This window comes from Carassius carassius, chromosome 38 (assembly GCF_963082965.1).
Source record: "Carassius carassius chromosome 38, fCarCar2.1, whole genome shotgun sequence".
In the NCBI taxonomy this organism is placed as follows: Eukaryota; Metazoa; Chordata; class Actinopteri; order Cypriniformes; family Cyprinidae; genus Carassius; species Carassius carassius.
The window spans coordinates 11,990,509-12,007,679 of NC_081792.1; the positions used below are offsets into that span (position 1 = coordinate 11,990,509).

Here is a 17,171-nt window from a genome sequence, read left to right on the forward strand (position 1 = left end):
TACATCCTTTAAACCATTCTTTCACAAAACTCTTAAAGATAGCCCTTATGATACTTTATAAATAGCTAAACTTTGGTATTTATTCGGTCGAGTTGAATGAAGTAATAAACTGCTGCACTGATTGAGTTAACCAGTGTAATATTCAGTTATAATAATTAGAATTAGCAATGATTAGCAATAATTTTGAAGCATTGTTGCTATTGTTTTTAATAAATTGGGATCCAAAGGAGCTTTTTTGAAATGTAATTGGTAATTGTTGTGTTTCACTGTAAAATAATGCATGACCGTCAAAGTATGACGGAGAATTTAAAGGTAGTTCTTCCCTGAATACAATTGAACCCTGATACAATTTTAGTTATTTTTCTTGTAATAATAATATTAATAGTTTAATAATTAATAATTCAGACAAATTTAGGTCTCATCCTGTGGCCCCAAAAAGTATTAGGCATGTTAAAAAATGTCTCTGTATCATTACATTATAAATTAAAATTATTGAATATTAAGTGGCATCTGCAAACAAAAATGCTAACAACCATAAACATACATTAGCCTACTTGTATATTTCAAAGTTGTGTGATATTTGTAAATACTTTTTTGGGGCACTGTAACTGACTCGATACTGCCATCTACTGAAGAGTGAAAGTTCTCCTCAGTCGAAGAAATCAAAGAAAGCTACTTCCCACTTCTAGAAGCAGAAAGAGAACTGAACATTTTAAAGAAATGGTGGGATGCTAACAGGTCTTCACTAAAAATTAAGTACTTAGTTTATAATATCTAATCGACAAATCATTAAGCATAGGACATTTAGGATTAAAATATTTTTTAGGGGGTCATACTGGATCATAACTATGTTGAAAATCTAATTAACTAAAAAATTAAAATGCTGCAGTATTATATGAAACTAAGAATATGTTGAAGCTGTAAACCGTCATGTTGTATATATTTGAATGATTCTGGCGGAATGTTTGACTGGCGCATCTCACTCGCCTCTTCATGACATCATACACAATACTTCCTTCTTTTTCTTTTCACTATTTAAGTGATGAACTTAGAAGACAAGTTCGAAGTTTAAAGCAATTTTAACCGCACATTTTTGCATTTTACAATCTGTCTTACTTGCTAACAAAGCTGTGAAGATGCTTCGCTCTACAATCTCAAATTTACCATTTTTGGATGGCGCAGACGACATGTTTGCGACAACGAACAAGAGTCACTTTAAACTAGTAGATGCCACCGTCAAGTTGAAAAGAGATGTTGTCCTTCAGCCTGTCTCACCACTCTTCCAGCGTGAAGACCAGAAATATCTGGCAAAGTACCAGACAGAGACGGCGCTGTCCTTCCCGTCTCATCCAGCACCCCCCGTCATACAGCCAAACCTGACCCACCTCACGATGCAGATCACTCACTTTAACCTGCACTCAGAGGACAGGTGTGGAGACTATGAGACCACTCAATCTGAGTTCAAGCCCCTGCCGAAGTGTGCAGCCAAAATAATTCGTCCCACCACTGCAGTCAGGACAAGTCTGCCAGAGGACAAATATCCTGAACCCACCTATAGGTCTTACTACGTCAAACATAAAGTGTCCCGGATCTTCTGAGCAAAGCAATCGGTGAAGACGGGTAAGTACTGCACACTCACACTCTCCACTGACATTTCGTTTTTATAAGACGCTTTATTGGTATTGATCAGGTGTCGGATCGAGTCTAATTATGGACAGAAGGGACAGGTTCAGATCCAGTTATCATGAGCAGTTCCAGTACAGATGGTATCCTCGACCTCCAGAGACAGAGAAGGCAATTTTATATTATTTGGCAGTGGTTTCAGAGAGCGCCAATAATGTTGCAGTTCAATAGCATCTTTTTGTCTTTTATTTTAGCAACAAATTCCGTATTCATCTGTGGTGATGGGAGACCGAGAAAAGACAGTGGACAAACAAACAACTTATTCCACCTCATTCGGACAGTCAGGTGACCACAGGTGTGTCTACTGTGCCTCTGTATGCAGCATAAACAAACAGCATGCACATTTTAATACTGTACTGTGTCTGATTGTATAACACCTCACAAGAAAGCTCTATAAATAACATGAGAGAAATCTAAAACCATGTGGACAGTCAGAAAAAAAATCTTTTTTTTTAAACAGCTCGGCTGAATTCAAAGAACGTCTGCTTCCCAAGATCAAACAATCTCGGCGCATCAACCTTCGGGAAGTTCCTGATGACAAATGGACCACAAACTCATCTGAGGAATTTCATGCACACAAATCTGGTATATTTGATAATTGCACACTGTATATATATATTTTATTCTTTAATACAGGACATGGGGCAGGATTATTATAGTTAACTGAATCCAAAACTAAAATTAAAACCATTGAAGACATTGAAATAAACATTAACAGAAAAATATATATATTATTGTTATTATTATTAAATGATTATTTACGCTAATTGCCAAGGCAACATTTCTAATTTTATTTAGTTAAAATTGACATACTAAAATAACTAAAACTGAAACAAAATAATTATATAGACATATAAAAACCCAACGACTTCAAAAATGACAAAAAAAACATTAAACTTTACTTAACAACGATATGAGAATGTAATTTTTTCCTGATGCTGTAAAACAGTTTTTAAACTGTGAATAAGTGAAAACATTAATATCTTAATTAAATGTAACATTTTAATGCATGTCATGTTTAATATTATTGATTTTTAAGTCTGCTTTCTAAAGATTGAAATCATGACATTAATTCTGAACTATATAATTCTCTCTTATTTTATTCTGACCTTGTAGTGGCCTGCTTGTGTCTTACACTCAATGACTAGTTTTCAAATTTGGTATCTCTTCTAAATAAACAGGAAGTCAACTTTATCTGTTGCTTTCGTGCATGTTAATGGTAAAAGCACAGAATGAGCAGCAGATGGTGCCATTTCAGTATTCCAGATTTTTTAAATATTCACTTTTGTAAATTTCAAGTAGACTCAAACATCACAAACTATGACTTCTGCTGTACATTCATCACACTATAGGAAAATTAACAAATTATGACACATTCATCAATGACTTCAATGACATCAATAATTCTGTTTGTTTGTTTTTACCAGGCCCTATTCACTTCGAGCGCAGATGCCCAACTCTCAGCTCTGTGTTTAAAGGAGAGATGCTCACATGTGACCAGCAGAGACTGTCCACAACAAACCAGTGCTTCTTTCCAAAGGTCTGACCTGTTGCAACTTACTCTTTCTAGAAGATCTAGATAATGCAAAGCATGTCGTTTCTAGCTGAGATGTTTGCCGTTCAGATAAACCGCTCACATTTCCCAGTCCATGTGGATGGAGCCAGTATCAGGACTCTGAGCAGTGTTGAATTTGGGAGGCCTGATCTAGCTGGAAGCTTTTATAGCACAGCAACACAAGAGCAGTTCCCACCAAAAGAGGTGGTCCACCCCAAACCTCCGATCTACCCACCTAGCCATGTGCTGTTTGAGAAAGGTACTTTTAGCTGTATGTTCACAAGGAAAAGTTTCCTGAAACGACCTGCCCACATTACTTCACATTATACCGTTAGAGTGTAAAAAGAGCATATGGGCGGCTGTTCTGCTTTAACTTAACCTTCTGAATGACTCTTGTTGGAGTAACTGAATGTTGGCACTGATTCAGTCATACAAAGTGTTGTTGTTGTTTTTTTGACTAGAATAAAAACACTTAACTTAAATGTCACTACACAAATAACATTTTTAAGTTACTTGCAGTGTTTTTTTTGTATTATTGAGATACTATTATATTTTTGTATTTTTTTTTATATTTTTTTAATTCAGTTTTAGTTATTTTAATATGTCTTGTTGAATTAAATGAAAATAAGAAATGTTACCTTGAAAAACTAGCTGAAATATAATAAGTTTGTTTTATTTATATATATATATATATACACTCACCTAAAGGATTATTAGGAACACCATACTAATACTGTGTTTGACCCCCTTTCACCTTCAGAACTGCCTTAATTCCACGTGGCATTGATTCAACAAGGTGCTGAAAGCATTCTTTAGAAATGTTGGCCCATATTGATAGGATAGCATCTTGCAGTTGATGGAGATTTCTGGGATGCACATCCAGGGCACGAAGCTCCCATTCCACCACATCCCAAAGATGCTCTTTGGGTTGAGATCTGGTGACTGTGGGGGTCATTTTAGTACAGTGAACTCATTGTCATGTTCAAGAAACCAATTTGAAATGATTCGAGCTCTGTGACATGGTGCGTTATCCTGCTGGAAGTAGCCATCAGAGGATGGGTACATGGTGGTCATAAAGGGATGGACATGGTCAGAAACAATGCTCAGGTAAGCTGTGGCATTTAAACAATGCCCAATTGGCACGAAGGGGCCTAGAGGGTGCCAAGAAAACATCCCCCACACCATTACACCACCAGCAGCAGCCTGCACGGTGGTAACAAGGCATGATGGATCCATGTTCTCATTCTGTTTATGCCAAATTCTCTACCATCTGAATGTCTCAACAGAAATCGAGACTCATCAGACCAGGCAACATTTTTCCAGTCTTCAACTGTCCAATTTTGGTGAGCTCGTGCAAATTGTAGCCTCTTTTTCCTATTTGTAGGGGTCTTCTGCTGTTGTAGCCCATCCACCTCAAGGTTGTGCGTGTTGTGGCTTCACAAATGCTTTGCTGCATACTTTGGTTGTAACGAGTGGTTATATCAGTCAAAGTTGCTCTTCTATCAGCTTGAATCAGTCGGCCCATTCTCCTCTGACCTCTAGCATCAACAAGGCATTTTCGCCCACAGGACTGCTGCAAACTGGATGTTTTTACCTTTTCACATCATTCTTTGTAAACGCTAGAAATGTTTGCCCGTGAAAATCCCAGTAACTGATCAGATTGTGAAATACTCAAACCGGCCCGTCTGGCACCAACAACCATGCCAAGCTCAAAATTGCTTAAACCACCTTTCTTTCCCATTCTGACATTCAGTTTGGAGTTCAGGACATTGTCTTGACCAGGACCACAGCCCTAAATGCATTGAAGCAACTGCCATGTGATTGGTTGATTAGATAATTGCATTAATGAGAAATTGAACAGGTGTTCCTAATAATCCTTTAGGTGAGTGTGTGTGTGTATATATATATATATATATATATATATATATATATATATATATATATATATATATATAATTTCAGTTACATTTATTTCAAGTAACAAAAATAAATAAATATAATAAAAGAACACACTGATTCAATAAAATGTATAACAATTATTAAATATATTCTAAAAATAATATAAAAGGGAAAGAAGTTAAATCAATAATTTTGTAGTTGTTTTAATAATGTAATATTTATTATTCTCTGATCTTTTTGTTTATTTTATTTTATTTAATTGTTAGAGCCGGATCGGATGCTTACAACCATGCAAAAAGATTTTGTCACCCTGAACTGTAGAAGACAGAAAATGAGCCCTAGCCAGCTTCAGCAGGTAAAATATTTACATTTCACAACAGATAAACTGCAGCTCACCTGTTTCCTATTAATTCTCCAGTCCTTCAGAAGTAAAAAGTGGCATTGGTCAGTTTTTTAATGTCGTCTCGAGCTTTTCTGGTTGAAACCATGTGATAAGAATTAGTGAACAAATAGTTAAAAAGTGTCACAAAATTATATTGTCGAAATCAGGCATTTTGCCTGATACTACCAATTTAAAGGTTAATCTAAAAAAAATTTGAATATCATGGAAAAGGTCTTTATTTTTTTGTAATTTAATTAAAAAAGCAAACTTTCTTATATTCCAGATTCATTGCACACAATCTGAAATATTTCAAGAGGTTTTTTTTTTTGTTTGTTTTTTTGTTTGTTTGTTTTAATTCTGATGATTGCGACTTGCAGCTAAGGAAAATTAAAAATTCAGTATCTCAAAAAAATTGAGCATTTAGGGGTTGTAAAGTATAATAGTTGAACAAAGACCAATAATGTGTGTTTAAGAGCACAATAAGTTTTAGAGCTGATCTTGACTTTAAACTAATCTCTTTCTAGGTTAAAGACAGTCATATAAGGCCCCGGCACAGCAAACATGACTTCAGGACAATCCACAATGAAGCATTTGTGCCCAAATCCTACTGCAAGACATCCCTGGAAAAGCCACCTCTACAACACATCAGCCATATGCCGTTTTGAGTTGAAAAACGTCCAAATAACATTAAAAAGGTCTTTACTCTTTCTTTACAAGTGTCCTTTTTCGACTGTAGGCCTGTGCAACGTTCATGCATAATCAACACAATCCAACTCAACTCCAGCATGCAATTATGATTTAATATTTCTTGATGGACTTGGTGACAAACACCTGATAATACACACAGACTTAAAAAAGGACAAGGACATTTGTTAGGGGGCAGACCTTTTTTGTTTTTGACTTTAAATTATTAAAAGCATGCATGTTTCAAAGGATCACTTTGTGTATGGATGTCCTCTCAAATTCATGTTGTGTTGGAAGTCCAGAATTTGGCACATAACATCATTACCTCTATAACTACGAGTGCGAATGGTTCTTATCAACATATAAGAGGCTTGAGGCGTGTTATGACAACAGAACATGGCCTACTTACAATCAAAAGTGTGTGTGTGTGTGTGTGTGTGTGTGTGTGTGTGTGTGTGTGTGTGTGTGTGTGGAACTTCAAGGTTAAATGGCAATCTGGAGCGCAAGGTGTTAATGACTACATGAAGTGTGTCAGAAGGCGACTAACTCACAGACTTCACATGATATATATATGTGGCATTTAGACCAGAACATGTGCAAGGTATCATGGGACAGTGCCAGAGGTTTTCCAGGTGAACGTGCTGCTGTCTGTCACTGAAGAGTCTCCTTGCAGGTCTGTGTTTGTGTTGGGAAAGCGGCATGATCCTGTAATCAGACGGTCTGTTGAGGTGATGGTGTCGCGTCTAACTCAACATCTACTCCTGTTACAAGTTGCAACTTTGAACTTCACATGTTTTGGTGTTTATGCATACACATTCAAGTTCCATTAAGTTAATGGAATTAGGAATATTGTCACTATTATGTAAATGTTTATGGTGGGTCCAGACTTTTGATAACATATTTTGAAAGTGCTTATACGTTTGCATGTTTCTAGTTTAAAAAATGTTTTCATTATGAATTGTCTGATCATTATAATTCGGATGAAAGTAGGAGTAGTAGTCGTTGTCCCCCTTTTGTTTTAATGACGGCATTATTCATTTGTTTAGATGACCTTGAAAATAGTGCGAAAGCTTCAATATTACTAATATTACTCGTTTTGTCATTTTCTTTATTTTTAATTAGTCAAAATCCCAAAACTTTCTCAGACGTTTGGACTCCACTTGATACCTTATTTATATATATATATATATATAATTACATTGTTTTGTTTTTGGTTCTGTTCTTTGGGGCGCGGTACTCGTTTGGACTCCTCTTTGTCCCGGCAGATATACAACAATAAACGACAGGAAACGTTACATGACATATAGAAAGAAAATATATCGCTAAACAACATTAGGCTACTACTCTTCTATGTGTTCTTAAAACTGACCCGTTATTCACTTCGAAACATCTGCTCGGAGGCATGTTTACACCAGCTCAAGGGCGTGGTTACACCATTAAAGGGCGTGGTCTGCTTCCTATTGGTGCACAATCGAAAGTGGGCGGACTCCAAACAGCATAAAGAAGAATACATTTAACTTAGTTTTAGCCTCGTTGTTGTTGCTTTTGGTTTTTCACGCAGTTTGTGGGTTTTAAAGGCGGAAGGTACGTTGCTCTTCTTTGACCTAGCCGTAATGTCACCCATGTAACTTAGTAACGTTTTAAACTAGTTAACATTGAAGATTTAATTGCGTTTCAATTGAGCACTTAGTTATATGACTTGAACTCTATATTTTGGGCATCACAGTTATGGCTTTCCGAAGCATCAGACTGTTCGCTCTTGAGCTGGACGGTCCGGAGGATGCTGTGTACGGCAGTGGAGAGACGATCAGCGGCGTGGTGATCCTGGAGCTCAACCGGGAGATCACGGTCCGAGCCCTGCGAGTCCTCGGCCGAGGGGTCGCTGCAGCACACTGGCTGGAAAACCGCAGCGTCGGCGTCAGCACCATCTACAGCGACCACACGTCCAAGATCACTTCCTTCAGGAAGAGACAGCACCTGATCCGAGGTGGGCTTGCGTGGAATTATACATATATACATATATATAGTAAACGGTAAAACTCAATGAAATCTATTTTCATATTTCAAAAATAAAAAAAAAATAGAAAATATACCTTCATATACCAAAATAAATTTCAAAATGTATTTCAGAGGTAAGAAAATGCATTTCCAATTTTGCAGTAGTCTGCATGATGGAATAGCATACTAGAGATCAATGCTAGTTTTCTAATGATTTAATAATGCTTAATTTATAATTAAATATTGTTATATTTTTTAAACATTGTAAAGTAGGCCTTTGTTCCTCGCTGAATTTGATTGAAACGTATTCACAATTTTTTTTTCTTAATTTTTTTTTTTTTATTGAACTGTTATATAATATATTTTAATTGCTTTAAAAAAATAATGTACATAAATTGGCCAGAAATATATATTTGTTAAAAATTTGACCTTTTAAAAAAAAAAAAAAAATTAATGTATTTACAAACATAGTTTTTGTTGAATGGGTCTGTGCATCACAGAATGAGATGTTTTTGCCTGTAGGGCAGAATATTCAAAACCCTCTAAAGCCACATGGTAGCTTTGTTAAAAACAAGAACTTTTAGTTTGTAAGACATGTTTTAGTATCAATTTGAATTGTGGATGCATTATTCACATCGGTTTTGTATACTTTGACTTGAATTCAAATGAATTGTTCATCCAATAATGCAGACGATGGACATTGAATCCTTATTGAGTCAGGGCAGATATCTATATTATCAGTAATAATGTGCATAACACAAAGGTAAGTTTCCTCACTGCCATATCATATGGCTCCAAAAGGCTTATAAAGCTTGTGAGGACCATTTTTATGGTGATGTTTATACCCTTTTCAAGGCTTTACATCATCAAGCACCATTCATGTTGAATACATGAAAATGATGAAGAAAGAAAGTCATGCAGGTTTGGGACAGCATGAGGGTGACTAAACAATGACAAAATGGCACAGTTGTGATCGTGCAGTCATGCAATCGTTTCATTGTTGACCAGCTTAATTTTGGTGTCCTTTGACAGCTGGCACAGGAGTGATAATGCCAAACGAGTGTGTGATCTGGTTAATCATTCATCTGTTTAGGTGAAATACACACGAGCAACTGCACTTCACAAGCCAAAAGCCAAAAGCTTCTCGCCAAGGTGATAAAAGCTCAGCTATTGTCATTAAAATGAAATAAAGGCACGTTTGGTCTGATGTAAATCATGTACTTCCTATTAACATGTTATCAGGTCGTGTTTTACTGCTCTAAAAACGAGCGATGTTATGACTAACTACATGATTTCAACACTTTGCAGCAGTTATTGGCAATTTCTGTGAAAGTAGTACAATATGGTGTCCCAACACTTTTCTGTTTTTGTTTTAAGATGTATTGTATAGGATACGTCTGATAAACTGTTATCTAGCATGCAAAGTAGCTATATATGGAAAATATTTTATTTACAAATACATTGTACATTGACTTATCTGTGCTCTCTTCATTGACAGTGAGCATTTTTCCCCGTCAAGTTATCAAAGGTTATCAGAATGCAAACACTCGTTTCTTTCTTCAGTGATAAAGTGAAATGAGGCGGCAGACAGAAGCATAGATCTGTCGTCACCGCTAATGTTTAGTCAGATATCACAACTGACATGATGAGTCCTTTTAGGAACATGATTACTACACTGGCTTATGTCTGTTCAGCTTTGAAGGCTTGAATTGAATTGGCCGATATTTGGCTATAGTAAGGTTTAAGCCTTTTTCTGTTTTTGTTGTTACCTGAAATAAATAAAATTATAACTAAATGCAAAAAAAAAAAACTGGGAATTTTTTTTTTTTAAATATTAAAATGTCACGTGCACATTTTAGTGGTATTATTGATCATTCATCTGCCACCCTGCTGCTCTCTATATATCACTACTGGCATCTGCCATGAACAACACACTTTTGTGATGGCAGCGATGCAGGCATCCGGAGAAGCACAGGTCTTTACACAGTCGTGGATATGATACACAGTTTTAGTACGTGTTTACATACCGCAGTGTCAGTTTAAGAAATCGCATGGCCAGGGTTGCTTATCATTATCTAAATAAACATCTCGTGTCTTGGCAGCAGAGACGTGACAGTCCTCACATTGTAATTTCAACTTGAATCCACTAGAGGGGGAACGGATCACGCTGAAACAGTGTTGTTGCCAGGTCCGTAGATTTCTCGCGGGATTGGGCTACGTTAACACTGTTCCCGCTGGTAGATTTTCATGTCCGCGGATTGAAGCGACCCCAATAACGTTATATTTGTAGGGGACAAATATAACGTATATAACAAATATAACAGGCAGGGGGCCTGTAGTGCGATTTTTTTTTTCCTGTGGAACAACGCCAAAAAACACTCATTTATCCCCCGGAACGCGACATTTGCCGGAGGATCCCCCTCAACCTGGCAACCCTGCTCCAACCAGTGCGGCGAGAGGGCGGCACGCGAACTTAATTCCGCTGCTAACAAAGAAAGTTGTTCTTTAATAACAGTCTGATAAAAAGTGCTTTTGCTGTTTTGTTTGACAGCTTAATACTTTGGCAGTTCCTTTTTTTTTGCGTTGTCACCAATTTTTTATTTATTTATTATTATTATTTTTTAGAGACTGGAACGGCTTTCGTTTAAAGCCTCGTTGTTTGTTTAGTCTATAGTATGCAAAGGAACTCCGAATATGCACGTCTTTCAGGAAAGTGATTGACAGGAAAGTAGCACAACAGCACAGAAAGTACCCGTTTTTGTTTTGCTGAACTTCTTCACTGGGAGGTTCCTCGGGTTGGGGCATGCTCAGTCAGCTTGTTTTTGTCTGAGAACCTGTAAGCATCAATCATCCGAGCTCCCCATCCACACCCAGTTAAGATGTTTATGAGCAGGCAGCGATTCCTGACATAATAACATCGGTAAGCCCGCCCACACGAGTTTAAAGGCAGAGCAGGGAACGTGCACCGCTTCAGTTTTGTTTTGAAGCTGAAGGAAGAGCTTCTTCTCTGCACTTGAACGCATCCTCTCGCTCTTTGTTTGAGTTCGCACGTCTGAACTCGGACTACTCAAAGGACTGCTAACTTTTGCAAGACCAAAGATGATTTTCGACAAGCTGAAAAAGTTCGACATAGTGTTTGATTCTCCGGAGCTGGACTGTGCTCCGGTGTTCAGCAGTGGAGATGTTGTCTCCGGGAAGGTCGTGCTCGAGCTTTTGGCGGAGAGTAAAGTCGAGTCGCTGAAGTTACACGCTGAAGGTTTCGCTAAAGTTCACTGGACCGAGTCCCGCAGCGCCGGCTCCAGCACCGCGTACACGCAGAACTACAGCGACGAGGTGGAGTACCTGAACCGGAGAGAGGTGCTGCTGCAGGCAGGTCAGTCCCTCAGAGAGAGAGCCTCTGAAGCCACGGGCTGCCTGAGACACACACACACACAGTTTAAACTGTGCAGAAGACTTCCAACTCGGTCTCTGTCGAGCTCATTGAGGCGACTCTTAAAGCAGTTCACCCAAAAATAAAATTAATAGTTTTATTATTATTCTCCCTATGTCGCTCTAACCCCCTATGACTTGCTTTCTCACGTGGGAGGTGATTTAAAAAAAACACAATGACCACTTTTTTCACCAAAATGAAAGTGAAAATATATTGAAGCACTCCTCTAAAGTCCTTAAACGCGATGTGATTCTCTTTCAGTTCATGTTAATCATACAGCAAGACTCGATAACGAATCACTCGGTATATGATTTATTGATAATATACCACTCAAACGAATCGTTGATAATTGATTATGATATCGCTGCAAATATTCTTCAAATATATGCATATTCTTCAAAGCAGCAGATTACTGTTCATAATACAAAACATGCGTTTTAAGCAGTTTTTATGCTATAGACCCTTTATTTCACATTGTTTTGAATGCGTTTAATTCGAGTGAACTTGAACATCATGCTTTAACAGCAGATTGGTTAATATGTGAAATAACCATATTATGGTGAGCAGCGTTTAAATAAAATGGCTGTTTCAGTCATTATAAGAGGCTGTGGTTAAATGAGAAACACTTTAGACAAATAAACAACTTTATTAACCAACAAAACCTTAACCTGAAGCTTTTGAATGAGCTAGACAGAATCCACATCAGCGGTTAATGTTGGGTTTTGTGTCGCATCATGATCCAGTTCTGACACTTACAGCCCCTAGCGCCATGCTTTTATGATTTATTGGTGCAATCATGTTTCTTTACCTTGTTTCCTTTCAGATAACGGTGAACTGACTGTCCTGTCTGCCGGGAGACACGAGTACCCTTTCAGTTTCCAGCTGCCAGAGGAGTAAGTCTTGCTTGCTTTTTTACTGATTTATTACAACATTTACAAACGTTGAGCTTTATTTGGGAAGGATATGGGCGTTAATGTAAGTGTTTTGTCTGTCAGAACTCTAGTGACATCCTTTGAAGGCAAACACGGCAGCATTCGATACTGGGTGAAGGTTAAGCTGCATCGCCCATGGGCCACCGTCAAGAAGATCAAGAAGGAGTTCACCGTCATCGAGCCCATTGACATCAACACGCCAACTTTACTGGTAGGAGCCCCGGAATAAATGTCACCTTGTCAATTTCGGAATAGTTTTGTTGGCATGCATGCTAAATCAGAGGTTTTTCTTCAGGCACCTCAAGCTGGAACCAGAGAGAAGATGTCCCGCATCTGGTACCGCAACTGCGGACAGGTGTCGATCACCGCGAAGATCGACCGCAAGGGCTACACGCCGGGGGAAGTGATTCCAGTCTTCGCCGAATTCGATAACTCCACGTCTCGCTCCGTGGTGCCGAAAGCTTACATCACCCAGACGCAGACCTTCTTCGCAAGGGGCACCATGAAACAAAAGCGAGCCGTGGTGGCCACTCTGTGCGGGGACATAGTTGGTGCACACCGTAGGGAGACGTGGCACGGCCGAGCCATCAAAATCCCTCCAGTCGGGCCGTCCATCCTGCAGTGTCGCATCATTAAAGTGGAATACATGCTCAGGGTGAGTTTGAGAGCTAAGCTACTGCTAAACTCCTAAAGCTGGAAGAATGATGTTACTTAACATCTCTTTGTATTTTCATAGGTGTGTGTTAGTGTTCCTGGGACGTCCAAGCTTTGCCTGGAGCTTCCTTTGGTTATGGGCACCATCCCTTTGCATCCGTTCGGCAGTCGCACGTCTAGCGTTAGCAGCCAGTACAGCGTCAACATGGAGTGGCTTCGCATGGCCATCCCGGAGCAGCCTGAGCGTACGTTTATACACCTCCCTGAGTTTCGTTCTCTTTCGTCTGCCTGAAAGCAATGCCAGCTCACATTAAGTCTTGTGTTTTTAACCACAGCTCCTCCAGATTACAGCTCGGTCGTGTCAGACGCGGATGCGGTGCAGAACTCCACCGCAGTCCCACCTGAGGAAGACCTCAGCGGCGTGCTGCAGCGCTCCCTCTTGGCCTACATGCAGGAGTTCAGACTACGGCCTCCTCCGGTGTACTGCGAGGTGAGCAGACGGTTACATGCGCGATGGGTTTATTTCTTTACTAGAAAGTGCTTTTCAACTGCTTTTGTCAGTCGGGACCAAGACTTTTGCCTCTGAAGAGATCCAAAAACTTTATATTGAACAGAAAACTGAAATTCATGGAAACCCATTTCCTACTCGCGAGAAAAAATAAAAACTGTAACTTGCAGCTTTATATGTCTGACTTAATTGCAGATCATATAGCATAAGTGCGACTTCATGTATTTGTGACTTTAAATCTCTTTATATTCTATCACAATTATTATGGAGATATTTACACCAGAAGAGGCCCTTTATTTATTAAACAAAAAGTGAAAATTTTTGGAAGCATATTTCTACAACAAATTTAAATCTCATCTTGTAACTTTTGTAAGTCTTGTGACTTTCTTTTCCATAACTGCAGATTATATTTCATAATTGTGGTTTGTATTTGCCACTTTACATCTTATTGTTCATCAGTTGCGACTTTTTTCCTTATAACGGCAACTTTAAGAATTTGACACTTTCTTATTTTGAACTATTCCAGTTACCTTTTTGTTTTTTTACTTAGTTTTTGTAAAAAAAAATTTTTAAAATCTAAGCAAAATCACAAAATTAGCATCTTCCCAATTTGTCTTACGACTATAAATTTGCAGATGAATTTGCATCAAAATACTGAATAAGATTGAATCCATGGCCTTTGACATCAAAGATACAGGAAGGGTTTTCTCCTTCTTATAAAGAGTTGATTCTCACTGATAAATGAATCTGGTACTTTTAAAGAGTATCGTATTGGAAATGATCTGACGTGTTATTTATTTATTTTTTATTTCTCTCTCTTCTCAGGTGGACCCAAACCCTCACTGTATCACCATGCGTCCTCGCTGCATGACCTGTTGAACTCTCTGCCAGCTGAACATCACCTGATGTTCGAAACCAAAGCTGAGATTTGATTCTCCCGGACGCCTCTTTGAGATTGGCACTTGTTCCTTGTTGGTGCCATTGGCATCTGTGCTTCCTGCATCGGGGCCGAGAGAGGAGGAGATGTCTGGACTAGGCGAGGCAGAGCACTCGCATCAAACAAAGAGGACATTCAGTACCGGAGCAAACAAAGCTTCTATACCCACATTTGTGTCCCTAAGAGCCATCAGACTCTGGCTTGTGACTAGAACGGTTGTATGTAGATTCAGGGAATTTGGGCATGATCACTAGAGAATTATAGGTGCAAAGCCATTCTTGATGCTGCACAATGTGCCTTATTTTGCTGTGAACGAGGGCCGAGTCCCTCTTAAATCCAGCTGCAGGCTGTCACCTTAGATGCTAGCAGGCATGTGATGCCGTCCTCTCCCAAAAACATACGTCTCATTTGGTGTTGATGTTCACCAAAGAGATTGGTTTAACGTTCATGTGAACGGGTAATTCTATGCAAAAGGGAGCAATTGCAAAAAATGCACCCCCCCACTGCCCTCTTGGAGTGGATCTCATGTTGTCAAGTTTGGTTTGGCTCGACAGAGGTCGAGTCCATGACCTGGAAGGTCTAAACATCTCACTGAATGCAAACCACAGATAACTTTTGTGCATAAGCGTTGTTTTTCTTGGTCATTTTTGCCAGTGACTTGAGGTAATGTAAAACAGGGCTAGAGCAGCCTTTGACCCTTAGCTTTATGAATAATGGGGGAAAATACAGAGCTGTGTGTATCCAAGGTGCCTTTTTTTGTTGTTTTAGAAGAAACAATGAACGACTACAGGGATTATGTCATGCTAAGCTTTCCTAGTGTTACAAGTCCCTGAAGTGTCCTTCCAGACATTCCAAAAAAACCACAGACTTGCTTCATTTCCAGATTATGAGAAAATGTACCATCAGGCTTAAACACAATGATTGTTTATGGCACTCATTTTGAATGAATGTATTTGATCGATTGTTGTTTTGTTGAAATTTGTGATGAGTTTATTTTTTGCTAATCACTTTTAAGTAAATAAAAAAAGAAAAACAGAACATTTGAATAGGGTGTTTTATTTCATGTGATTTTTAAATATAGTAGCATATTTTATTTCTAATATTAATATAACCGTTATGCAAAGGAGAAGGTTAAGCAACATGTTTTGCTTCAACTCATTTCTGAACAGCAAAAGTTACAGTTGGAAATGCTTTTATTGGAAAGCGCCTCAAGAATTACATTTATCATAAAAGGTTTGTTTTCCGTCCATGAGAATGTCAAGAGTACAGCAGTTTTCCTGGGGCTGAGCCTTTACTGTATATAATATAAGTGGAGCCTGAGGCACTGAGTGTCCTTTTCCCTTCTCTGCGGTTTTCTGAAACTCTTCCATTCTTATAAAACCCCATCATTTCTAAAGAAAACTCGTGGTATTCAAATCTGAAGATGTATCATAATTTGACTTTCGTTAGAATCATTGCTTAACATTTTAATACAATAATTATAACAACAAATAGTAGTATGTGTGTGTGTGTATATATAATTTGTATTAATTTAAAATATTATATGCACCAGTATAATACAGGCCTGACTGGACTTGTTTAAGGTCATATTAGAGGAATGTGTTTTTTTTTTTTAGTACATATTTCAGTTTTCATATAATGTAACATGAACAGGAAATAGGACTCGACTGCAAACTATAACTGATTGGTTCTGGAGTTCCCATTCTCTTAGTCTTGCTGTGTTAAGGAACTCTCTCATGTTTTCTTCAAGCAATTATACTCTTATGCAGCTGTAATGCCTGGAATGTAGACAAACATAAGATGTTTGTATGAAAGAACCGAATTTGCTGAAGGGCTTTTATTTTTTCCTTTAATGACAATTTAAATACCTTTGAGCTCATGGCTAACAAAAGCACATGAGACTGCAGATCTGAATGCCCTGTTTTACAATAAATGATATATAGGCTATATATATATATATATATTAGCTCACCTGTGTGCTTGCGTGAAGTTTCAACCCCTGCGCTGTTGATTTTAAGTCTCTTCTTCTTTCTTTAGGTTTTTTTAAAATGGGTCAAACAAAGATATTCAATGATCGGTGTGAATTCAGTTTTGACACATGGTTTTAAAAGCCCAACTTCTTTTAATTTGATATGACGTATGAAAGACAGAACATCCAAGACGGTAAAAAAACAGTGAATCGGGGGAAATAGTGTCAATCACACTACTAATTAAACAAGCAAAGAACTGCAATGCAAAACGTGTTCTATATAGGAACTGTAAGTGTTTAAAATGTTTTTTTAATCAAATAAGCTGATGTGAGTGTAAGATATGTACAGAAAAAAACAAAACCAAATTAAGATTGCAGACTCAGATTAGAAGTTTTAAACCAAACAGAATCTCTCTCCTGAAACAGAATCTGTGGCTAAACAGTATGTTTGGTATAAAAGCACAATCTTGTTTAACAGGTTGAACAACACTTAATTACTCAAGAAAAGTGCCTTAAAATAGAACATTAAGGAAACCAGTA

The 17,171-nt window shown here is 38.1% G+C and overlaps 1 protein-coding gene and 1 pseudogene across 2 annotated transcripts; both read left to right on the plus strand.

The window, feature by feature from the left end:
* Positions 1-1,052: 1,052 nt before the first annotated feature.
* On the plus strand, positions 1,053-6,630 carry LOC132119014 (uncharacterized; annotated as a pseudogene).
* Positions 6,631-7,904: 1,274 nt separating this feature from the next.
* LOC132119327 (arrestin domain-containing protein 2-like) lies at positions 7,905-15,700 on the plus strand. Of its 2 annotated transcripts, none has more exons than XM_059529186.1 (7): positions 7,905-8,190; positions 12,455-12,524; positions 12,627-12,774; positions 12,859-13,218; positions 13,300-13,462; positions 13,553-13,707; positions 14,551-15,700. In XM_059529186.1, the coding sequence occupies exons 1-7, from the start codon at positions 7,932-7,934 to the stop codon at positions 14,602-14,604; spliced, it is 1,209 nt and encodes a 402-aa protein (XP_059385169.1). In that variant the 5' UTR covers positions 7,905-7,931; the 3' UTR covers positions 14,605-15,700. The 2 variants fall into 2 exon arrangements, with proteins under 2 accessions (XP_059385169.1, XP_059385168.1); XM_059529185.1 differs by lacking the exon at positions 7,905-8,190 and adding an exon at positions 11,155-11,574.
* The last annotated feature ends 1,471 nt before the right edge of the window (positions 15,701-17,171 follow it).